At 38.9% G+C, this 25675-nt stretch overlaps 2 protein-coding genes across 2 annotated transcripts; both read right to left on the bottom strand.

Moving 5' to 3' along the window:
• Positions 1–10870: 10870 nt before the first annotated feature.
• Positions 10871–11816, bottom strand: LOC113904624 (olfactory receptor 5B12-like). The gene is given in 2 exon segments (XM_027561753.1): positions 10871–11197; positions 11199–11816. Coding segments are annotated over 2 exon segments (945 nt in total).
• Positions 11817–20666: 8850 nt separating this feature from the next.
• On the bottom strand, positions 20667–21602 carry LOC113904623 (olfactory receptor 5B12-like). The gene has a single exon (XM_027561752.1). It carries the CDS (start codon positions 21600–21602, stop codon positions 20667–20669), a length of 936 nt encoding a protein of 311 aa, XP_027417553.1.
• Positions 21603–25675: the final 4073 nt, after the last annotated feature.

Here is a 25675-nt window from a genome sequence, read left to right as displayed (position 1 = left end):
TTAGCTTTCAGATCTGCTTTTGAGGTGATCTTCACGTTCTAAATTTTTTCATTTGGACCTGAAGCTTATGTCACAGCTTCCCTTTATTAGTAACCACTCTTCTTTACCATCTTCCCCTTCACAATTTTCATGCCCAGAGCATAAAGACAATTGTATTTGTTCACCCTAAACTAATATAAATAACTTTTTAGCATATTCTTTGTTCTATAATCTCTAGTAAGAGCTTTTTATATATGCAACTGTGTATATATTTCATTTTATCCTCATGACTTAAATTAGGTAGCATAATATTTACACAATGCTTATGATATTTATTAAGGTAATTTATGAGTTGACAGGAATAACTTATAAGTTACATTTTTCTACAACTTTATCCTACAGTGTTATAAGGTATGGATTATTATTATCCACATTTTGGTGTTATGGAAACTGAAGATTTGAGAGGCTACATTACTTCAAAAAATTCCACACCTAATAAGAAATAAATTCAAGAGTCACACCCAGGTGAGAGAGATTTTAAAGCTTATGCCCTTAGCCACCACTCTTTTGACTTTTCGGGATGTGCTAGGGGCTTCCCAGGTGGCTCAGTGGTAAAGAATCTGCCTCCAATGCAGGAGACACGAATTCACTCCCTGGGTTGGGAAGATCTCCTGGAGACGGAAATGGCAATGCATTCCAATATTCTTGCCTGAGAAACCCCGTGAAGAGAGGAACCCTGTGGGGGTTCCATGGACCCCTGTCCAGGGGGTCACGAAAGAGTTGGACACGACTGAGCATCTAACAACAACACGGTGTGCTGGTAATAATGTGAGTGACATTAAGGGGGAAAGAAGGCTGAAATAAAGGCTTCATAATTCATGGAGATCCTCTGCTGGTCCAAAGAAGTGTCATTTCACCCCGTTCTATTTAACTTCTATAACAAGCCTAGAGTTAGTAAACAGAATGAAGCTACCACATCAGAGCACAGTCTGTTTCACATGCTCTGTTCTGTTTTTGTTGCTGTCTGTTTGCTCTTATCCTCTTAGGAACACTGCCTGTGCGGCGTTTCCTGAGTATCACAAACTCCCCACTGATGTAGATTTTGATATTTCATAACCAGTTCCTCCTCACAGTTTGAGGAAAATACTGAAAACATCCAATATTCTGTGACAATATCACATAGTAGACCCAGCCTCCTTACTGTTTTTGCATGGATTTCACTTCTCACTAAAACTATATAGGAAAACATAGAAGCTTACCCTGCTCCTTGACAAAACGGGAAAGGCAACCAGCAGAAACTCAGCCAGGGTGGAATGTATAAGTCTATCAGAAAAGCTCTCTCGGGTACTGGCAAAAAGATTTTAAGGTCTCTGAAGAGTGAATAAGTGGAAGAAAAATCATTTACATGGAACTAGGAAACCTGGGTTCAAGCCCTATATCTTGAATGTATTATTTATGATACCTTGGAAGAGTCATTTACCTCTTTCAAGTTCTGTTTTCTTATTTATGAAACAAAATAATAAACTTACCTGTCCCACACATCTCACAGAAATCTGTCTGTGAGTAGCAAATGAAAAATGATGTACAAAACACTCGGGCAAAGGGGTTATCATTTTAGCCTCAATAAGTATAATCCTGATTTTGGAGTGTTTTCTTTGACTGTGGCTGCAGGTTCTAAGCAAATCCTGTTTGGAGGAAAACTGACATGTGTGCTAGAAACTATTACCATTCAGGTGAATAAGAAAAGGAACACCGGGGCTGTGTGCACAGACTGGCCCTCTATTGTGATGTTTAAAGTAGTAACTTTGGAGATTCCAAAGGCTACTGAACGGGAACCTAGAGAAGTCATAGGGACACAGAACAGTCAGGGGAATAGGCCCCTTATGAGAACATCCACAGCTCTTCATCTCGCTTGTTTAGTAGAAAAGCAATTAAACGGTCTGTGGGGAGTGTGAGCGCCTGTTGAGTAAGTGCACCGATTCATTTGCACTACTTGGCCTTAGAAAAATCATTGTCTGGCTGAGGATGCATAATTTACATCAAGTTATAGCCACACTTTTTAATGTATAGCTCTAACAGCTTGTGCAAAAGGGTGTGGCCATACAGCCACCACCCCATGATGATACAGAACAGTTCTATCAACTCACCTAATCTCCCATGCCAGCCACCACCCCATCATGATACAGAACAGTTCTGTCAACTCACCTAATTTCCCATGCCAGCCACCACCCCATCATGATACAGAACAGTTCTGTCAACTCACCTAATTTCCCATGCCAGCCACCACCCCATCATGACACAGAACAGTTCTGTCAACTCACCTAATCTCCCATGCCAGCCACCACCCCATCATGACACAGAACAGTTCTATCAACTCACCTAATCTCCCATGCTTCTTGGTGCTTGACCCTTCTACCGCCTAGCAACCACGAACCTGTTTGCAGCCCTTACAGTTCTGACTTTGTAGGAATGTCATTAAAAAATGAATCAAACCATAGGTTGGCTTTTGAGGGTGGCTTCTTTCTCTTAGCATAATGAATTTGCAATTTATGGATTTGTGTAGTTCTTCTGCAGTCGGTTCCTGTTGATTGCTGAGAGGTAATCTGTGTACTCAGCACAGAGTGTTTATCCATTCCACAGCTGAAAAAAAATTGGGTTGTTTCCAGTTTTTAGCTATTACAAATAAAGTGTCGATAAACATTCACATACAGCCTTTTATGTGAGCATATGCTTATATTTCACTTGGATGGATTCTTCGGAATGAGATTTCTGGGTTATATGATATAGTCAACCTGTCTTCCAAGACGGTATACTATTCTGCTTTCCTGCCAGCAATGTATGAGAGTTCTGATTGCTCCATATCTTTGGCAGTATTTGATATTTACAAGGTTTTTAAATTAGTTACTCCAGTAGGTTTCTAGTGTATCTCTCTCTCTTTTTTTTAGTTTGCATTTCTCTGATGACTGATTATGTTGAACATGTTTTTGTGTGCTTATTTGCCATCCCTATTATCCTTTTTTGTGAAGTGTCTGTTAAAATCTTTTGCTCATTTTACTGTGCTTGTTTTATTATGATAGCAATGTGAGAATACTTTATGTATTTCAAAATGCAAGTCCTTTACTGATAAGGACTCATATGTGATTTGTAAACACTTTCCCCTGGTTCGTAACATACCTTTTAGAGTTTTTAACAAATATTCCAACTATATCAGTGGAAAATACATACTATACTTTCTATTTAAAATTGCCTTTGCAAAAATTGTCAAATGGCCACTAACTGTATCAATATTGCTGTATTTCTCAAATCTCTGTCGAGCTCCAGTAACGTTTACTCGAATGCAGCTATCCTTTGTCCAATATTGCACTACTCGACTATTGTAGTTTAAGGGTGGATCTGGAAAGGAGGACTGTGAGTGCTTCGACTTTGCTGCTCTTTGAAATTATCTTGGTTATTCTAATTTATTTGGTTTTCCATATAAATATTCCAATGTGCTTCCCAAATTTTACAAAAATTCTTTCTTCGATTTGGGAACACAGATATCTTAAAATTATTTAGTCTTCCAATCCATGAATGTACTGAATTTCTCCATTTATCATATCTGATTTATATTTTTGTTGTTTAATCACTAAGTCATGTCTAACTCTTTTGCAACCCTAGGGACTGTAGCCCACCAGTTTCCTCTGTCCATGGGATTCTCCAGGCAAGAATTCTGGAGTGGGTTGCCATTTCCTTTTCCAGGGGATCTTCCTGACTGAGGGATCGAACCTGCGTCTCCTGCATAGGCAGGCAGGTTCTTTACCACTGAGCCACCAGGGAAGCCTCAAAATTTTATAGTTTTCAACACATCTTACACATATCTTGCAAGGCTTATACCTAAGGACTTTATGTCATTGCTACTGTTGCAAATGGTACTGCTTTAAAATTACAATTTGTATATCATATGTGAAACAGATTGCCAGTCCAGGTTCGATGCATGAGACAGGGTGCTCGGGGCCGGTGCACTGGGATAACCCTGAGGGATGGGATGGGGAGGGAGGTGGGAGTGGGGTTCAGGAAGGGGAATACATGCACACCCATGGCTGATTCGTGTCAATGTATGGCCAAAACCACTACAATATTGTAAAGTAATCAGCCTCCAATTAAAATAAGTAAATTAAAAATAAAATACAGGAAAAAACAAACAAAAAATAAATAAAATACAATTTCCAATCATTTACTGACATTATATAGAATTATGATGGATTTTTGAATATTGACCTATCTTCTTGATAACTTACTAAACTCATTAGTTCTATAGTTTTGTTATTTTCTTTGTGATTTTATAAGCAGAAAGTCATATATTCTCTGAATTGTGGGAATTTTATTTATTCCTTTCCAACCAATGTGTTCTTTTTTTCTTGCTTTGCTGTATTAATGTCTATCATGATGGATAGAAGTGGTAAGAGGAGATATCCTTGCCTATTTCTAATCTTGGGGAAAAAGCATTCAGTCTTTCATCATAAAGTGTGAAGCCAGCTATGCTTCATAGCTGTTTTTTTATCATGTTTATGAAGTTTCCCACTACTCATACCTTTTGGAGAGTTTTCATTGTCAATAAACGATGAGTTTTGTCTAAGGCTTTTTCTGCATCTATTGAGATGACTGTATGGTTTAGTCTAGTGCTACCATATGATTTCATTCATATGTGGAATATAGAACAAACAAACATGTAACATGGAGAGATCTAGAGGTTGTCAGACTAACGAAGTCAAACAAAGACAAATATCATATGATATTGCTTTTACGTGGAATCTAAGAGGGGTCATATAAACGGACTTATCTACAAAACAGAAATAGTTACAATGAAAAAAATAAACTATGGTTACCAGGGTTAAGGAGGAAGAGGGATAAATTGGAAGATTGGAACTGACATATACATACTACTATATTTAGATAACTAGATAACTAATAAGTACCTACTGTATAGCACAGGAAACTCTGCTCAGTACTCTGTCATGGCTTATATTGGAAAAGAATCTGAAACAAACTGCACATGTGTATAAATGATTGACTTTGCTGTACACCTGAAACTAACACATTGTAAATCAACTATCAGTTCCGTTCAGTTCAGTTGCTCAGTCGTGTCCAACTCTTTGCGACCCCATGAATCACAGCACGCCAGGCCTCCCTGTCCATCACCAACTCCCGGAGTTCACTCAGACTCATGTCCAATGAGTCAGTGATGCCATCCAGCCATCTCATCCTCTGCCGTCCCCTCATCCTCCTGCCCCCAATCCCTCCCAGCATCAGAGTCTTTTCCAATGAGTCAACTCTTCGCATCAGGTGGCCAAAGTACTGGAGTTTCAGCTTCAGCATCATTCCTTCCAAAGAAATCCCAGGGCTGATCTCCTTCAGAATGGACTGGTTGGATCTCCTTGCAGTCCAAGGGACTCTCAAGAGTCTTCTCCAACACCACAGTTCAAAAGCATCAATTCTTCAGCGCTCAGCCTTCTTCACAGTCCAACTCTCACATCCATACATGACCACGGGAAAAACCATAGCCTTGATTAGACAGACCTTCATTGGCAAAGTAATGTCTCTGCTTTTGAATATGCTATCTAGGTTGGTCATAACTTTCCTTCCAAGGAGTAAGCGTCTTTTAATTTCATGGCTGCAGTCACTATCTGTAGTGATTTTGGAGCCCAGAAAAATAAAGTCTGACACTGTTTCCACTGTTTCCCCATCTATTTCCCATGAAGTAATGGGACCAGATGCCATGATCTTCATTTTCTGAATGTTGAGCTTTCACTTTCATCAAGAGGCTTTTGAGTTCCTCTTTACTTTCTGCCATAAGGGTGGTGTCATCTGCATATCTCAGGTTATTGATATTTCTCCCGGCAATCTTGATTCCACTTGTGCTTCTTCCAGTCCAGTGTTTCTTATGATGTACTCTGCATTAAATTAAATAAGCAGGGTGACAATATACAGCCTTGATGAGCTCCTTTTCCTATTTGGAACCAGTCTGTTGTTCCATGTCCAGTTCTAACTGCTGCTTCCTGACCTGCATACAGATTTCTCAAGAGGCAGGTCAGGTAGTCTGGTATTCCCATCTCTTTCAGAATTTTCCACAGTTTATTGTGATCCACACAGTCAAAGGCTTTGGCATAGTCAATAAAGCAGAAATAGATGTTTTTCTGGAACTCTCTTGATTTTTCCATGATCCAGGGGATGTTGGCAATTTGATCTCTGGTTCCTCTGTCTTTTCTAAAACCAGCTTGAACACAGGAAGTTCACGGTTCACATATTGCTGAAGCCTGGCTTGGAGAATTTTTAGCATTACTTTACTAGCATGTGAGATGAGTGCAATTGTGCGGTAGTTTGAGCATTCTTTGGCATTGCCTTTCTTTGGGATTGGAATGAAAACTGACCTTTTCCAGTCCTGTGGCCACTGCTGAGTTTTCCAAATTTGCTGGCATATTGAGTGTAGCACTTTCACAGCATCATCTTTCAGGATTTGAAATAGCTCAACTGGAATTCCATCACCTCCAGTATACATTTAAAAAAGAAGCAGACAATTAATGAACACAGCAAACCAAACAGAAACACACACACAGATACAGAGAACAGAGTAGTTGTACTAGAGAGGAAGAGGCAGTTGGGAGGACAAAACTGGTAAAGGTAATCAATATAATGAATAAATGGAAACTAAATTTTTGGTGGTGAGGCTGCTGTAGTGTCTACAGAATTAGAAATATGTACAGTAAATGTGAACCTTACATAATGTTATAAACCAATGTAACCTCAATAGAAATTAATTAAAAGAGAACAAAAAACATACAAATAAAAAATTCCACAACATCTTAATATAGGATATTATTTTGAAGTCCCACTTGCAATTAACTTGAAATCCCACTTGGTCATGACTTTTTAAGCATTTTATATATTATTAGATTTGATCACACACAATGATGAAAAGGATAGTTGTACATAAAAGAATAAATCAATGTAATATATCACATTAATAGAATGAAACACAAGATTCCTATGATTATCTCAGCAGATGTGGAAAAAGCATTTGACAAAATTCAACAGCTTTTCATGATAAAAGCTCTCCATGAATTAGGTATGAAAGTAATGTACTAAAAAACACTATACATGACAAACCCACAGCTGTATCATACTCTGCAGTGAAGAATTGAAAGTTTTTCTCTAAGATCAGGAAATAGACAAGGTGCCCTCTCTAACCACTTCAGTATAGTGATAGAAGTCCAGCCAGACTTTTTATGTGGACCATGCAGTTGTGGATGCTCTGGACCTTAGCACTTCCATTTGATCATTTCTTATAAGTTTTCGTTCCTTTATCAAAATCATCAGCCTGATGGCTATGTTTTTCCAATTTTTCCACCAGAATCTTTAACATATTAATCATATTTATTGGTTGGCCAACATATTTGTCAGGGTTTCTTTATGATGCTGCAGAAAAACTCAAATGAACTTTTTGGCCAACCCAATATTTCGTATGGCCTCTCAGATAGTTTCAGTATCTCTGTCACATCAGCATTTGATTCGGTCAGTTGCTTTGTCACTCAGGAATGTATTGCCTCTTTGTATTTCTTACAATTTTGTTTTGGAAGCCACGCATTGTGGATGAAGCAATAAAGCTGGTGGTAGACTTTATGCCTGAAGATAGGTCTACTTTTTGTTCTTGTTGTTGTTTGGCTAAAATATTAGTGTAGACAGCTGAGTCAATCTAGTTACAGACGAGTCAAACTGAATTTGGATCTTGTTTCTATAGTTACTGTCAATGAATCACACATGAAGAGACTTCATACAGCCTGGCCACGTTTTAGGATGGAGGCTGGTTTACAAGATGTTTCTCAATATCTGTTACCATATCAGTTTTAAACCTTTCCTTTGCACTTGAGCCTTAGACAGGACCTCCACGATCTTGCCCCGCTCCTAGCAGTAGGTCGTGTTTCCTTACTGCTCAAAGTTGCTTAGCCCACTTGCAAAAAGCACAGTCCTTTCACTGTTTTGATATGGCTTTCATCTTACACAGAAATCTCCTTGATCTCAGAGGTGGGGCCCTTCTCAGTGATCCTGACTTACCCTGGGTACAGTAGACCTCTAGCAGTTTTATCCCAGGACATAAATAAATAAATCAAATATATAAAGTATAAAATTCACTAAAGTGTATGAATAGCAGATTTAAGCTGGCAGAAGAAAAAAAAAAACAGTGAACCTTAGGATATGTCAGTTGAGAATATACAGTCCTAGGAACAGAGATAAAAAAGAATAAAAAATAGTCTCAGAGAACAGTGGGATACTCCAAAAGAACCAACATACTCATAATGCAATTCCCAAAAGGAGAGAGAGAAAGGGACAGGAAATCTTTGAAGAAATAATAGCAAAAACATGCCAAATCTGACACAAACAATGGACATATATATAAATCAAAATTGTTAACATTTTGAGACTCAAAATATTAATGCCTTTGGACAGTAACAATTCATAGCATTTATATGCAGAGAAGTTATTAATACTACTGTAATTCTTGGTGCTCAAAATTTTAAAATTAAATATTATACTTTTATTTAAGTAAATTAAACTTGCCTTTATGATCCTTTTCTTTTTCCTATATTTTTGCACATTATCTCTATTTAAAATGTCATATAAAAATTATTTTTAGGTATGACATATGAAAATTTATTTAGGAAAATAAATGCCTGTATAAAGACATTCAGTTTTATTAAAAATAGGAATAAACAAACTCAATAATTTATACTCAAAACGCGTTGGAAGCACTTTCATAAATGTTATTAAAAAAAATAGTAACCTATTGCTTTTTCAATGTAAAAAAGATCAACTGAAATACAATTTTCAAAAAGCCAAACATATATATCTTATTTACATTAAGTCAAATATTTATACTAAGAATGTGTTCCCAGACACCAAAATAATTGTTTTAAATTCTATTATAATAATAGACCCATCTCAGTTCAGTTCAGTTCATTTGCTCAGTCGTGTCCAACTCTTTGCGACCCCATGAATCGCAGCACACCAAGCCTCCCTATCCATCACCAACTCCCAGAGTTCACTCAAACTCACGTCCATAGAGTGGGTGATGCCATCCAGCCATCTCATCCTCTGTTGTCCCCTTCTCCTCCTGCCCCCAATCCCTCCCAGCATCAGAGTCTTTTCCAATGAGTCAACTCTTCACATGAGGTGGCCAAAGTACTGGAGTTTCAGCTTCAACATCAGTCCTTCCAAAGAACACCCAGGACTGATCTCCTTTAGGATGGACTGGTTGGATCTCCTTGCAGTCCAGGGAACTCTCAAGAGTCTTCTCCAACACCACAGTTCAAAAACATCAATTCTTCGGTTCTCAGCTTTCTTCGCAGTTCAACTCTCACATCCATACGTGATTACTGGAATAACCATAGCCTTGACTAGATGGACCTTTGTTGGCAAAGTAATGTCTCTTCTTTTGAATATACTATCTAGGTTGGCCATAACTTTTCTTCCAAGGAGTAAGCATCTTTTAATTTCATGGCTGCAATCACCATCTGCAGTGATTTTGGAGCCCAAAAAAATAAAATCTGACACAGTTTCCACTGTTTCCCCATCTATTTCCCATGAAGTGATGGGACTGGATGCCATGATCTTTGTTTTCTGAATGTTGAGCTTTAAGCCAACTTTTTCATTCTCCTCTTTCACTTTCATCAAGAGGCTTTTTAGTTCCTCTTCACTGTCTGCCATAAGCGTGGTGTCATCTGCATATCTCAGGTTATTGATATTTCTCCTGGGAATCTTGATTCCAGCTTGTGCTTCTTCCAGCCCAGCGTTTCTCATGATGTACTCTGCATATAAGTCAAATAAGCAGGGTGACAATATACAGCCTTGACGAACTCCTTTTCCTATTTGGAACCAGTCTGTTGTTTCATGTCCACTTCTAACTGTTGCTTCCTGACCTGCATATAGGTTTCTCAAGAGGCAGGTCAGGTGGTCTGGTATTCCCATCTCTTTCAGAATTTTCCACAGTTTATTGTGATCCACACAGTCAAAGGCTTTGGCATAGTCAATAAAGCAGAAATAGATGTTTTTCTGGAACTCTCTTGCTTTTTCGATGATCCAGCGGATGTTGGCAATTTGATCTCTGGTTCCTCTGCCTTTTCTAAAACCAGCTTGAACATCTGGAAGTTCACGGTTCACATATTGCTGAAGCCTGGCTTGGAGAATTTTGAGCATTACTTTATGTCTTAACTAATTTCTCTTCTGTAGATGTGTGGGTTTCATGAGTTTCTCATGAGTGATGTACATGTGTGCATATGCTAATACATACATGTAAATGTATATGTTCATGTGAGAGTGTGGGTGAGTAGGCTTACTAGGTAGAATATTTAAAATAAAAATTCCATGTTCCTGGTAACCTATTCTTCATTGTTATCATATTTTTGGAGATTTTAATTTGTGAAGTTAATCAACAGCTGGAGAAATTGCCATAAGAATTTAGAAATGTGTGGGGTAGACAGGAAAATATTTTCCCTAGATAGTTGGAGGTGGATAAAGTTGCCTCCACTTTGGGAGGCAATGGCAATGGCAGTGGGAGAAGGCAATGGCACCCCACTCCAGTACTCTTGCCTGGAAAATCCCATGGACAGAGGAGCCTGGTGGGCTGCAGTCCGTGGGGTCGCTAAGAGTCAGACACGACTGAGCGACTTCCCTTTCACTTTTCATTTTCATGCATTGAAGAAGGAAATGGCAACCCACTCCAGTGTTCTTGCCTGGAGAATCCCAGGGACGGGGGAGCCTGGTGGGCTTCCGTCTATGGGGTCGCACAGAGTCGGACACGACTGAAGCAACTTAGCAGCAGCAGCAGCAGCAAAGTTGCCTTATTATAGGTTTAATGTAATTAAAATGCAAATCCTATAGAAGACTTTGCCTTCCCCACAGCCATCTTAAAGGCACTCTTGACCTCCTTGTTGCTCAGGCTGTAGACCAGTGGATTCAGCATGGGGATGACCATGGCATAGAACACGGACGCCATTTTGTCTGTGCTCATGGAGTGGCTGGAGCTGGGCTGTAAGTACATGAAGATGACAGTCCCGTAGAAGATGGAGACAGCAGTGAGGTGGGAAGCACAGGTGGAAAAGGCCTTCTGGCGTCCTTCAGAAGAGCGCATCCTCAGAATGGTGATAAATATAAACAGGTAGGAGATGAAGATGACAAGGACAGAAAAAAAGAGCGTTGAAACCCACCACAAAGCAAATAACCATCTCACTGACGTAGTTGTCTGAGCATGAGAGAGCCAGCAGAGGAGGAGCGTCACAAAAGAAGTGATTGACCACGTTGGCCCTACAGAAGGAGAGCCTGAAAACGTTCCCAGTGTGGACGGAGGCATTCAGGAAGCCACAGCAGTAGCAGCCTACGAGCAGACGTGCGCACGCTTTGGTCGTCATGGCCGTGGTGTAGTGCAGGGGTTTGCACACGGCGGCATAGCGGTCATAAGCCATTGCGGCCAAGAGGAAACTTTCTACGGTGATAAAGGCTACGAAGAAGAAGAACTGGGTGACACAAGCCTCGTAGGAAATGGTTTTGTCTCCTGTGAGGAATCCAGCCATCACTTTGGGAGTGACAGCTGAGGAGTAACCAAAGTCCACCAGCGAGAGTTGGCTGAGAAAGAAGTACATGGGCGTGTGGAGACGAGAGTCCAGCAGGATCAGCTCGGTCATCCCCAGGTTCCCAACCAGGGTGAGGAGGTAGATGAGAGAGAAAGTGATGAAGAGCAGGATCTGCACTTGCGGGTCATCGGATAACCCCACAAGGAGGAACTCAGTCACCTCTGTAGCGTTTTCCATGGAGATCAACTGGGAATTGTGTGCCTGCTCTGTAGCAATGGGAAAATAGAATCAGGATGATAAATAGAGGAAAGACTCTACTGAAACCAGTCAGCGTGTTTACTCGTGCCTTATTTCAGTATTGCAATAACTTGTTCCCAGGAGTTTTTAGATTTAAAGCATGGCCATGACGACCAAATGCAATTTTGGATTATAAATAAGCCATAGAATAGTCCAGGTAAAAGGACTTGGAGATAACACATCCAATCTCCTAAGTTCATAGAAAAGTGAATTCAGATAAAAATAAAAGAAAGGATTTAAGCAATTTTATCAGATTAGTTGCTAACCAGAGCAGCTCAGACAGCCAAGTCAAAGTTTACAAAATAATCACAAATTATTTTTGTATTAAACTACAATAGTTTAATAAAATTAATGTGAAACTGAATTAACTTTACTTCAACTGACATTGTCTTTTTTGTTGCATCAGAACATCTGAATATGGTAACGAAAGACAGTTAAATAAGACATGTCCTAAAGCCACAATGAGTTATCACCTCACACCTGTCAAAACAGCTATCATCAAAAATTCTACAAATAACAAATGCTGGATAGGATTTGGGAGAAAGTGAATCTTCATACTCTGTTGGTGGGAATATATGGTGGCAGCCATTATGGACAACAGTAGAGAGGTTCCTCAAAAAACTAAAAACACAATCGCCATATGATACAACAATCCCACTTCTGAGCATATAGCTGAAGAACAAAATAATTAGAAAAGACACATGCACGCCAGTATTCAGAAGCACTATTTACAATAGTCAAGACATGGAAGCAACCCGAGTGCCCATCAACAAATGAATAGCTAAAGAAGATACGGTACATATCCATCAGTATGATGGAATATTACTCAGCCATAAAGAGGAGTGACATTCTGCCGCTTGCAGCAACACAGATGGACCCAGATAATACGCTTAGTGAAAGAATACAGAGAAAGACAAATCCTATGATGTATTTGTGAACGTGAATTTGTGTATATGAATACAAATGACATCACTTGTATGTGGACTCTAAAAAAATAACACAAATGAACGTATACAACTAAAAAACAGCAACAACAGACTCATAGACTGAAAAAACAAAAGTGCTTACCAAAGAGGAAGCAAAGGAGAGAGGGGTATGGGTTAAGAGATATAAACTGCTACAGCTGTGGGATTAGTCCAAATGACTAATATTATTACATTACTTGAAAGACAGAGCAGATTAAAGACGCTTAATTTGTTCAAAGTTCAACAAGTTTATACTTAGCAGACACTCAAGATATTTTTGTGTATTCCTCTTAGCCACACAATAAGCATCCATGTTCTAATAGGATCTATATATTGTTTAGATGTACAATTCCCAATTACATGAAACAGAAGAAATCTTCAAAACATCAAGCCCATCAAACTGAATAAATGAGAGACCTGTTCCTTTCTCTAAAGAGATTTTTCTGATTACCTCCATCCATGCAAATTTATGCAGACACTAGATTTCATCTAGTAGATTTAAAGGTTTATCTTATTCCTGGAACAATTCAACATGCAAGTCTAGCACCTTCATATGTGAGTGGATCTTAAATCAGAGATTCAATCAATGAAAAAAAAAAGTAAACACCCTATTGTGATGTTGTTCTTCAGTGTTTGGCCAGAATGCATAAAATTCTCCAGAGATAGGAAGAAACTGAAGGGAAAAAATGCTATTGGAATCAGTTTCCTGAAATTCTACTCTTTGATCTGCTGGTCACTCTTCTTGGATAAGAACTCTTTGAACTTCGATATCTTCATCTATAAGATGAAAATAATAGAAAGTTACACCCTCACTTAAGACTCTTGCTATGATAAGAAAATAAAGTCCAAAAGTACCTCATACTTGGTAAAGGTGACCATCACAATCACAGTCATCATGACAATTATTTTGGGTTGTTTTCCCTGGACATTGTTGAATGTTCTTAGCAATATCACAGTTTGGGGGAAGGTCATTGTTGCTACTAGATGATTATTAACAGATGAAAAGAAAAATAAATGGTCAAAATAACTCTGACTTTTCAACTGCACTCTGCTCTGATAACAGTTGGAGTCATGTGGAAACCAGAAGGGAGTTATGTAGTCGTGGAACTCTCAGGGGACAACCCCCCTGTGACGGCTACAAACCTTATTATCTCACCTAACCAGGGAACACGTGATTGAAGTGTCTGTGGGGATCCAGCTCTGCTTGCTGAGGGAGACCATGAGTGGATTTATACAATTTGCAGGAATTGTTTTTGCTGATGCACAAAATCATCCATGGCATGATCTCTGGGGCTGCAATTTGACATAAATACTGGGGGATGGGGTAATACTTTGTAATTAAAAAAGTGAAGTGGACTCCAGGAATTAGCTCTTCACTTTGTTGTTCAGTCGCTCAGTCATGTCCAACTCTTTGTGATCCCATGGACTGCAGCATCCCAGGCTTCCCTGCCCTTCCCTGTCTCCCTGAGTTTACTCAAACTCTGTCCATTGAATCAGTGATGCCATCCAACCATCTCTTCCTCTGTTGGCCCCTTCTCCTCTTGCCCTCACTCTTTCCCAGCATCAGGGTCTTTTCCAGTGTGTCTGTTCTTCACATTAGGTGGCCAAAGTATTAATTCAGATGACCATTATATCTACTACTGCAGGTAAGAATGCCTTAAGAAATGGAGCAGCCCTCATAGTAAAAACAAACAAACAAACAAAAAAGCCAGTCTGAAATGAAGTACTTTGGTGAAACCTCAAAAATGACAGAATTATCTCAGTTTGTTTCCAAGGCAAACCATTGAGTATCACAATAATCCAAGTCTATGCCCCAACCACTATGCTAAAGAAGCTGAAGATGAACAGTTCTATGAATACTTACAAGAACTTCTAGAACTATTAAAAACACACACACACACACACACACAGACACACACACACACACACACACACACACACACACACATATATATATATATATATATATATATATATATATATATATATGTCCTTTTCATCATGAGGGATTGAAAAGCGAAAGTAGGAAGTGAAGAGATACCTGGAGTAACAGGCAAGTTTGGTCTTGGAGTACAAAATGAAGCAGGGTAAAGGCTAATGAGTTTTGTCAAAAGAATGCACTGGTCATAGCAAACACCTTTTCCAACAACACAAGAGACTACTCTACACATGGAGATAACCAGATGGTCAATACCAAAATCAGATTGATTATGTCCTTTGCAGCAGAAGATGGAGAAGCTCTACACAGTCAGCAAAAACAAGACCTGGCATTGGTTGTAACAGATCATGAGCTCCTCACTTCAACATTCAGACTTAAATTGAAGAAAGTACTAAAAACCACAAGGCCATTCAGGTAAGACTTAAATCAAATCCTTTATGATTATACAGGGAAGGTGACAAACAGATACAAGGGTTTATATCCGGTAGATAGAGGGCCTGAAAAACTACGGACAGAGGTGATCATCAAAACCATCCCAAAGAAAAATTTAAGAAGGCAAAGTGGTGTCTGAGAAGGCTTTACAAGTAGCTGAGGAGGGAAGTGAAAGGCAAGAGAGAAAGGGAAAGAGAGTCATCTGAATGCATGCAGAGTTCCAGGAAACTGCGAGGAGAGATAAAAAAGCCTTCCTAAGTGAACAATGCAAAACAATGGAGGAAAACAATAGAATAGGAAAGACTAGAGATCTCTTCAAGAAAATTGGAGATAGCAAGGGACTATTTCAGCCAAGGATGGGCAAGACAGAAGATAGAAACAGTAAGGACCCAACAGAAGCAGAAGAGATTAAGAAGTGGAAAGAATACACAGAAGGACTATTTAAAATGGTATTAATGACCTATGTAATCATGATGGTGTGATCACTCACCTAGAGAAAGGCATCCTAGAGTGGCCTTAGGAAGCATTACTATGAACAAAGCTAGTGGAGGAGATACAATTCTAGCTGAGCTGTTTCAAATCCTAGAAGATGATGCTGTGAACGTGCTGCACTCAACTGTTGTTGCTGTTCTTCAGTTTCTAAGTCCCGTCTGACTCTGTGCAACCTCATGACCTGCAGAGAGCTTCAACAGCGCATGAACCAAGAACTTCCAGATTTACAAGCTGGATTTAGAAAAGGCAGGAACCAGAGGCCCTTGGCCACAGCACTGGCACGCATTTCCTCCAGTTCCATGCATTGTCTTTTCTTATTTTCAGTGGTTTCCCTTGTTGTGGAAAACATTTTTTAACTTGAAAGCTATTTATTTTGAATTGCTAGACTCTCAATATTTTGAATAAATATTAATTAAAAACACCAATATATTCTTATTTAAACATAATAAAAGTGAGCTTTTTGATACAATCTGTTTTATATTTACAATTTTTAAGTGATATTTGGGAATCAAAGCAATGTTTTAACAAAAATTCTAATTTGTATCAACAAAGAAGTTGTGGCCTAGAGCTTTATTGATAAATTAAAAAGTACACAATTTCTTTTTTATGGATCAAAAGAAAAACGTTCTTTTTAACTGAGTATGTTTGATTGACAAAATTGTGTTAGTTTCAAGTATATATAATCCAATGATTTGGTGGTTGGATATATACACGTATATATTCATACACTTTATATTCTTTTTTTGTAATTCTTTTCCATTATAGTTTATTACAAGGTACTGAATACTGTTGCCTACACTATACAATAAATCCTTGCTATTTATCTATTTTATAAATGGTAGTGTGTATCTGTCAATCTCATACTCTCATTTATCCCTCCGCCTCTTCCTCTTCGGTAATCATAAGCTTGTTTTCTATGTCTGTGAGTCTGTTTCTATTTTGTAAATAAGTTCATTTTTACTGTTTTTTAGATTCCACATATAAGTGATCTCCTATAGTATTTGTCTTTCTCTGACTTACTTCACTTAGTATGATAATCTCTAGATCCATCTTTGTCACTGCAAATAGGATTATTTCATTCTTTTGTTTCTGATTAATATTTCATGTAGATATGTATCTTCTTTATCCATTCATATGTCAATATGCACTTAGATGGCTTCCAGGTCTTGGTTATTGTAAATAGTGCTACCAGGAACATTGGAGCGGAGGTATCTTTTTGAACTAGGGCTTTTGTCTTTATTGGATAAATGCCCAGGAATGCAACTGCTGAATCATATGCTAGGTCTATTTTCAGTTTTCTAAGTAACTTCTGTTTTGCATAATCACTGCAACAATTTACATTTTCAGCAATGGTGTAGGAGGGTTCCCTTTTCTCCACATCCTCTACATTCTTTATTTGTAGACTTTTTGATGATAGCCATTTTGATGGGTGTGAGATGATATCTCATTGTAGCTTTAATTTGCATTTTTCTATTAGTTAATGATGCTGACCATCTTTTCATGTGCCTGCTGACCACCTGTATGTCTTCTTTGGAGAAATGTCTGTTTAGGTCTTCTGACCGTTTTTCAAATTTGCTTGTTTATGGGTTTGTTGCTGTTGTTGTTGTTGAGTTACATAAGCTTTTTCTATATTTTGAGAATTAATCCCTTGTTGGTCACACTGCTTGCAAAAATTTTCTCCCAGTCTGTGGGTTATTATTTCATTGCAAAGCTTGTAAGTTTAATTAGACCCCATTTGTTTGTTTTTGCTTTTATTTTCCCTTGGAAGACTGATCTAAGAAAATATTGCTACAACTTATGTTAAAGACTTCTTCACTTATGGTCTCTTCTAGAAATTTATAATTTCAGGTCTTATGTTTAACTTTCTTTGAGTTTATTTTAGTATGCAGTATGAGAGAATGTTTTAATTTCATTGTTTTATATGTGTTGTCCAGTTTTTCTACCACCACTGCTTGAAAAGATTGTCCTTTTCTCAATGTATATTCTTCAGTTCAGTTCAGTCACTCACTTGTGTCCGACTCTTTGCGACCCCATGAATCGCAGCACGCCAGGCCTCCCTGTCCATCACCAACTCCCGGAGTTCACCCAGACTCACGTCCATCGAGTCGGTGATGCTATCCAGCCATCTCATCCTTTGTCGTCCCCTTCTCCTCCTGCTCCCAATCCCTCCCAGCATCAGGGTCTTTTCCAATGAGTCAACTCTTCGCATGGGTGGCCAAAGTACTGGAATTTCAGCTTTAGCATCATTCTTGCCAAAGAAATCCCAGGGCTGATCTCCTTTAGAATGGACCGGTTGGATCTCCTTGCATTCCAAGGGACTCTCAAGAGTCTTCTCCAACACCACAGTTCAAAAGCATCAATTCTTCGGTGCTCAGCCTTCTTCACAGTCCAACTCTCACATCCATACATGACCACTGGAAAAACCATAGCCTTGACTAGACAGACCTTTGTTGGCAAAGTAATGTCTCTGCTTTTGAATATGCTATCTAGGTTGGTCATAACTTTCCTTCCAAGGAGTAAGCGTCTTTTAATTTCATAGCTGCAATCACCATCTGTGGTGATTTTGGAGACCCAAAAAGTAAAGTCTGACACTGTTTCCACTGTTTCCCCACCTATTTTGCCATGAAGTGATGGGATCAGATGCCATGATCTTTGTTTTCTGAATGTTGAGCTTTAAACCAACTTTTTCACTCTCCTCTTTCACTTTCATTAAGAGGCTTTTTAGTTCCTCTTCACTTTCTGCCATAAGGGTGGTGCCATCTGCATATCTGAGGTTATTGATATTTCTCTTACCCTTTTTGTAATTGGTTAACTGACCGTTAACTGTGTGGGTTTGTTTTGAGTTCTCTATTCTATTCCATTGATTTGTGTGTCTATTTTTGTGCCAATATCTGCTACTTTGATTACTGTACCTTTACAGTACAATCTGAAGTCTGGGAGTGAGATACCTCCAGCTTTGTTCTTTTTCTCAAAAATTGCTTTGCCACTTATGGGTGTTTTGTGGATCCATATAAATTTTACGGTTATTTGTACTAGTTCTGTAAAAAGGTCATGGGCATTTTGATAGTGATTGCATTAAGTATGCATAGCTCTTTGGATACCATGGCAATTTTAATAGCATTAATTCTTCCAACTCAAGAGCATGGGCTACATTCTTTCCATTTCTTTACATCATTTTCAGTTTCCTTCATTGGTGTTTAATAGTTTTCAGAGTACAGATCTTTCAAGTCCTTGATAGAATTTATTTCTAGATACTTTAGGTTTTTTGATGTGACTTTAAATAGGACTATTTACTTTCTCTTTCTGATATTTCATTACTAGTGTACATATATCCAGCAGATTTCTGTATATTAATCTTGTATTCTGCAATCTTGCTGAATTCACTTAATAGTTCTAATAGTTTTTTGGGCTTTTTTTTGGAAGAAGGATTTTTACACAATATAAAATATTACATATTATCTACAAAAGTGACAGTTTTACTCTTTCCTCCAGTTTGCATGGCTTGTAATTTTGTTTCTTGTCTGACTTCTGTGGCTAGGACTCCCAAAACTATATTAAATGGAAGTAGTGAGGGGTCATTCTTGTCAAATCAAACTGGAAAGCTTTCAGATTTTCCCACTGTGTGTTATGTTGGCTGTGGTTTTGTTATAAAATGGCTTTATCATGTTGAGATTTGTTCCCTCTATACCCACTTGGATGAGATTTTTTTTTTTTTTTATCATGAATGGACAGTGGATTTTGTCAAATTCTTGGCTTGCATTTATTGAGATTATAATGTGATGAAATTTAAAAATGTTTTTCATTTAAAAAATTTTATTGGACTGTAGTTGATTTACAATGTTGTGTGAGTTTCAGGTATACAGCAAAGTGAATCAATTATACAAATATCTACTCTTTTTTAAGATTCTTTTCCCATATAGGCTACTATGTGATTTTTAAACTTTTCTCTTGTTAATGTGCTGTCCCACATGGATTTCTGTATGATGAGCCACCCATGTGACCATGGAATAAATCAAACTTGTCATGCATGATGTTAAGTCTTCAAATTGCCTTAAAAGGTATCTTTATAAGTGTTATCATAACCCTGAATGATTCATAGTGTCCTAATATGCCAAAATTTAAAAGCCAGGATAGGTTATTCTTGGAGATTGGCAAGGACCAATCAGGTCAACCTCTAATTTGAGCCCAAATGCCAATCTATAATTTGGTGGCCTGAATGCCTACATGAAAGAGGGAGCATTAAAGGAGTACAAGATTGACCATCTGAAGATGGATTGAAGCCTTACTTTAAAATTAAAGGCTATTTTTTTCAGTGAATTAAAATATGCCATTATTCTTATTTCTCTTACTCTGGTCTGATATTTTAAAATTGTCATATGACAATGCAACTTCTGCATAATGAGTTGATAAAGACAAGAATTGAGCTAATTAAAGATAACCATATAATGGTGTTGATTATCACTGAAACAAGAACAGAAACAAAAATTAAGCAATAAACCTATACCCAGACTATTTGACACCAAGTTTAAATTTAAGAATGAATTATCAGATATCATAATCACTGCTTTAAATTATACTATGAAAATAGACTAATCCCATTCATCTTTGAACTCATTTTTCTGTCACTCATGGATGTGTGAGTTGCACCGGCTTGCTTAAATGATGTTTCTGTGGGCATGTATTTAAATATGCATTGAATAAAGTGAGACGGGATGATCATGAGAAATAATGAAATGTAACTAAGAAGAAACTATGCACTAAGACTTCTAGGTTCAAGGTTGATATTCCTAAGATATTATTCCTGAGATATCCTGTTTTCAAGCCATTTGTGTCATAGACTTGGTTAAGAACTTGAGAAAGTATATCAAAAATGTGCATAATGTTGGCCTATACTTCCCATAACTTGATCTGACCTGTATGAAACCACCTTATTGTTGTATCTATATAATTAAGATATGAATTTTATAGAAGACGTTGCTTTCCACACAGCCTGTGAAAGGTGCTCTTGACCTCTTTGTTCCGCAGACTATAGATCAGAGGATTCAGCATGGGGATGACTATGGCGTAGAACACAGACGCCATCTTGTCTGTGCTCATGGAATGGCGGGAGCCAGGCTGTAGGTACATGAAGGCGCCTGTCCCATAGAAGATGGAAATAGAAGTGAGGTGGGACGCACAGGTGGAAAAGGCCTTCTGATGTCCTTCAGATGAGTGCATCCTCAGAATGGTGACAAAGATAAACAGGTAAGAGATCAAGATGATCAGGACAGAAGAGATGATATTGAAGCTTGCCAAAATGAAAAACACAATCTCACTTCTCTTGTTGTCTGAGCAAGAGAGAGCCAGGAGAGGAGTAGCATCACAGAAAAAGTGATCAATCACATTGGATCTGCAGAAAGACAGACTGAATATGTTCCAAGTGTGAACAGAGGCCTCCAGAAAACTAAGAACGTAGGACCCTATGACCATCGAGGCACACACCCTTGGTGTCATGATGTTGGTGTAATGGAGTGGTTGACACACCGCAGCATGATGGTCATAGGCCATTGAGGCCAAGAGAAAAGTTTCCATAATGAGAAAGACAGCAAAGAAGAAAAGCTGAGCAGCACAAGCATGGTAGGAAATGACCTTGTCTCCCGTGAGGAATCCTGCCATCACTTTGGGAGTGACAGCTGTGGAGTAAGCAAAGTCCATCAGGGAGAGCTGGCTGAGGAAGACATACATGGGAGTGTGGAGACGAGAGTCCAGCAGGATCAGCGTGATCACCCCCAGGTTCCCAACCAGAGTGAGGAGGTAGATGAGTGTGAACACTAGAAAGAGTGGGATCTGCAGTTGTGGGTCATCAGTTATCCCGGCGAGAATGAACTCAGTCACCTCTGTACTGTTCTTTGGGGTCATTTGTGCGTTATGTGAGTGTCCTATAGCAATTAAAAAGAGAAAAGGAAAGGAACTGCTAAGTAACTGAGTTAGAACTCTCATAGTGTCCAGTGTATGGATGTGGGCTTGGACCATAAAGAGAGCCGAGTGCCAAAGAATTGATGCTTTTGAACTTTGGTGTTGGAGAGGACTCTGGATCATCCCTTGGGCTGCAAGGAGATCCAACCAGTCCATCCTAAAGGCAATCAGTCCTGAATATTCATTGGAAGGACTGATGCTGAAACTGAAGCTCCAATACTTTGGACACCTGATGGGAAGAACTGACTCATTGGAAAAGACTCTGATGCTGGGAAGGATTGAAGGCAGGAGAAGAAGGGGACAACAGAAGATGAGATTGTTGGATGGCATCACTGACTCGATGGGCATGAGGTTGAGCAAACTCTGGGAATTGGTGATAGACAGGGAAGCCTGGCATGCTGCAGTCCATGGGGTCACAAAGAGTCAGACATGACTGAGCAACTGAATTGAACTGAGCTGAATAATTTATATCAGGATTCTGTGAATTTCACTGGGCCTAATAACAAAACATCATTGTTAAATTGATAGGTTTCCTAAGTGGCTCAGTAGTAAAGAATCCACCTGCTATGCAGGAGATGCGGGTTCAATCCCTAGGCTAAGAAGATCCCCTGAAGAAGGAAATTGCAACCCAGGGAAATCTCATGGACAGAGGAGCCTGGAGGGCTACACTCCACGGAGTTGCAAAGAATCTGTTATGAGTTAGAGACTAAATAGTAACAACAACAGGAAAACAGACTATTCTAGCTTAAAAGATTTTGTAGATAATACAACCCAATCTTCTACCCTAGTAAATGATAACATTTAAGGTCAGAAATAGAGGTCACTTATGAAAAATTACAGGATTTTTACTAAATGAGATATGTTGGCATCACAAGTCAGACTTTAAAAACTGATACAGAATATTCATGTAACAAAATAGGTTACTGCAATTTACTTCATTTCACTACAATTGTATCAAGGGGAATATACTTGATCTAACAACAGAAGTTTTAATATATCATGTTCTAAGCTCCTTATTGCAAAATTCAGACTTATATTGAAGAAAGTAGGGAAAACCACTAGACCATTCATGTATGCCCTAAATCAAATCCCTTACGAATATACAGTGGAAGTTACAAACAGATTCATGGGCTTAGATCTAATAGACTGAGTGCCTGAAGAACTATGGGCAGAGGTTCATGACATTATATACGAGGCAGTGATCAAGATCATCCCCAAGAAAAACAAATGCAAAAAGGCAAAATGGTTGTGGGCCTTAAGAAGCATCACTACGAACAAAAGTAGTGGAGGTGTTGAAATTCCTGCTGAGCTATTTCAAATCCTAAAAGATGATGCTGTGAAAGTGCTACACTCAATATGCCAGCAAATTTGGAAAACTCAGCAGTGGCCATAGGACTGGAAAAGGTCAGTTTTCATTCCAATCTCAAAGAAAGGCAATGTCAAAGAATGTTCAAACTACCACGCAATTGCACTCATCTCACATGCTAGTAAAGTAATGCTCAAAATTCTCCAAGCCAGGCTTCAGCAATATGTGAACCGTGAACCTCCTGATGTTCAAGCTGGTTTTAGAAAAGGCAGAGGGACCAGAGATCAAATTGCCAACATCCATTGGATTATAGAAACAGCAAGAGAGTTCCAGAAAAACATCTATTTCTGCTTTATTGACTATGCCAAAGCCTTTGACTGTGTGAATCACAACAAACTGTGGAACATTCTTAAAGAAATGGGAATACCAGACCATCTTACCTGCTGCCTGAGAAATCTGTATACAGGTCAAGAAGCAACAGTTAGAACCGAACAAGGAACAACAGACTGGTTCCAAATTGGTAAAGGAGTACATCAAGGCTGTATATTGTTACTCTGCTTATTTAACTTATATGCAGAGTACATCATGAGAAATGCTGGGCTGGATGAAGTACAAACTAGAATCAATATTTCTGGGAGAAATTATCAATAACCTCAGATATGCAGATGACACCACCCTTATGGCACAAAGTGTAGAGGAACTAAAGATCCTCCTGATGAAAGTGAAAGAGGAGAGTGAAAAAGGTGGCTTAAAACTCAACATTCAGAAAACTAAGATCATGGCATCTGGTCCCATCACTTCATGGCAAATAGATGGAGAAACAGTGGAAACTGACAGATTTTACTTTGGGGGGCTCCAAAATCACTGCAGATGGTGACTGCAGCCATGAAATTAAAAGATGGTTGCTCCTTGGAAGAAAAGCTATGACCAACCTAGAGAGCATATTGAAAAGCAGAGACATTACTTTGCCAACAAAGGTCCATCTAGTCAAAGCTATGGTTTTTCCATTAGTCATGTATAGATGTGACATTTGGACTATAAAGAAAGGTGAGTGCTGAAGAATTGATGCTTTTGAACTGTGGTGCTGGAGATGACTCTTGAGGGTCCCTTGGACTGCAAGGAGATCAAACTGGTCAATCCAAAAGGAAATCAACCTTAAATACTCTTTGGAAGGACTGATGCTGAAGCTGAAACTCCAATACTTTGGCCACCTGATGTGCAGACCTGACTCATTGGAAAAGACCCTGATGCTGGGAAAGATTGAAGGCAGGAGGAGAAGGGAATGACAGAGGATGAGAGGTTGGATGGCATCGCTGACTCAATGGGCTTGAGTTTGAGAAAGTCCAGGAGTTGGTGATGGACAGGGAGGCCTGGCGTGCTGCAGTCCATGGAGTGACTGAACTGAACTGATTCTTCAATAGCCTCAGAGGATAATAGGAAACATGTTCAGTTGCTCAGTCATTTCCAACTCTTTTGACCCCATGGCCTTAACCTGCCAGGCTCCTCTGTCTATAGGATCTCCCCGGCAAGAATACTGGAGTGGGTAGCCATTCTCTTCTTCAGGAGATCTTCCAGACCAAGAAATCAAACCTGGGTCTCCTGTATTTTGGGCAGATTCTTTACCATCTGAGCCAGATCTCTAGGTCAATAAGATACACAGAATGTATAATTCCAACACAAAGGGCTACTGTAGAAAATCCTGTAGAAAGAATAAAGACATCCAGAGAATAAACATTAAAAGTGTGATTCCAAGCTAGAGACATCTGGATGCACAATCCTGCTCCATCCTGTACTAGATGACTGACTTTGGGTATTGCTCAATATCATTTGTCCATCAGTTTTTCCTTGAACTCATTATCAAACTGGAGTGACAATTCAAACTGGCATGGTAGGCTTTTACACACTATGACTAGGACAGAGTTATTTGTTTCTGTATTGATTAAAGGAGTGGATGTTATAATCGAGGAATTGCAGATAACTGTAAATCAAACATCCTATATCCTCACTCACTCCATTTGCTTCTGCTCCAGATCGCTTCCACTGTCATATTACATTTATGCCTTCCTCTAATTTTCACACAATATTTCTCCTCTACTCAGATAGTGGTGGGCACAGCTATACTGAGTATTAATTAATTTATTCTTCTGAGTCATCCTGTGTATTAGCTAAGGTTTCTGAGCCTCAGCTTCTCCATATCTAAAGTGGATACAACAATATTTCATGGCATGTAGTAGGATTCAATCAATGCAGATAATCTTACAGTTAGAAGATAGTGATGGACTCTATCAAGGGACCTAATATGTTCAGTTGCTCAGTCATTTCCAACTCTTTTGACCCCATGGCCTTAGCCTGCCAGGCTCCTCTGTCTATGGGATCTCCCCAGCAAGAATACTGGAGTGGGTAGATGCATTCCAGTGGAGTGGAATTATACATTCTATGTATCTTATTGACCCAGGGCTCTGGCTCAGGTGGTAATACGTAAGGTCCGAGGTTAAGGAAAGCTCTCATGTTGAGAATGAAGTGTGGGATGCTATAATTTCACCCAATTCATATTCTCTGCATTTGTCTCATTAACCTATGCAATAGATGATGGTGTGGAGCAAGGTGGTAGGGAGAAAGGCAAGGAGACATTACCAAACTCTAGATATATTTCTATAAAGTAGAGCTTGCTGGAGTTTAGAGAGGATATTAGAGAAAGAGGGAAAAATGA

This window comes from Bos indicus x Bos taurus, chromosome 15, assembly GCF_003369695.1.
Source record: "Bos indicus x Bos taurus breed Angus x Brahman F1 hybrid chromosome 15, Bos_hybrid_MaternalHap_v2.0, whole genome shotgun sequence".
NCBI classification, from domain to species: domain Eukaryota; kingdom Metazoa; phylum Chordata; class Mammalia; order Artiodactyla; family Bovidae; genus Bos; species Bos indicus x Bos taurus.
The sequence above is the reverse complement of the archived record's forward strand: the minus strand, read 5'-3'. Positions and strand labels throughout refer to the sequence as shown.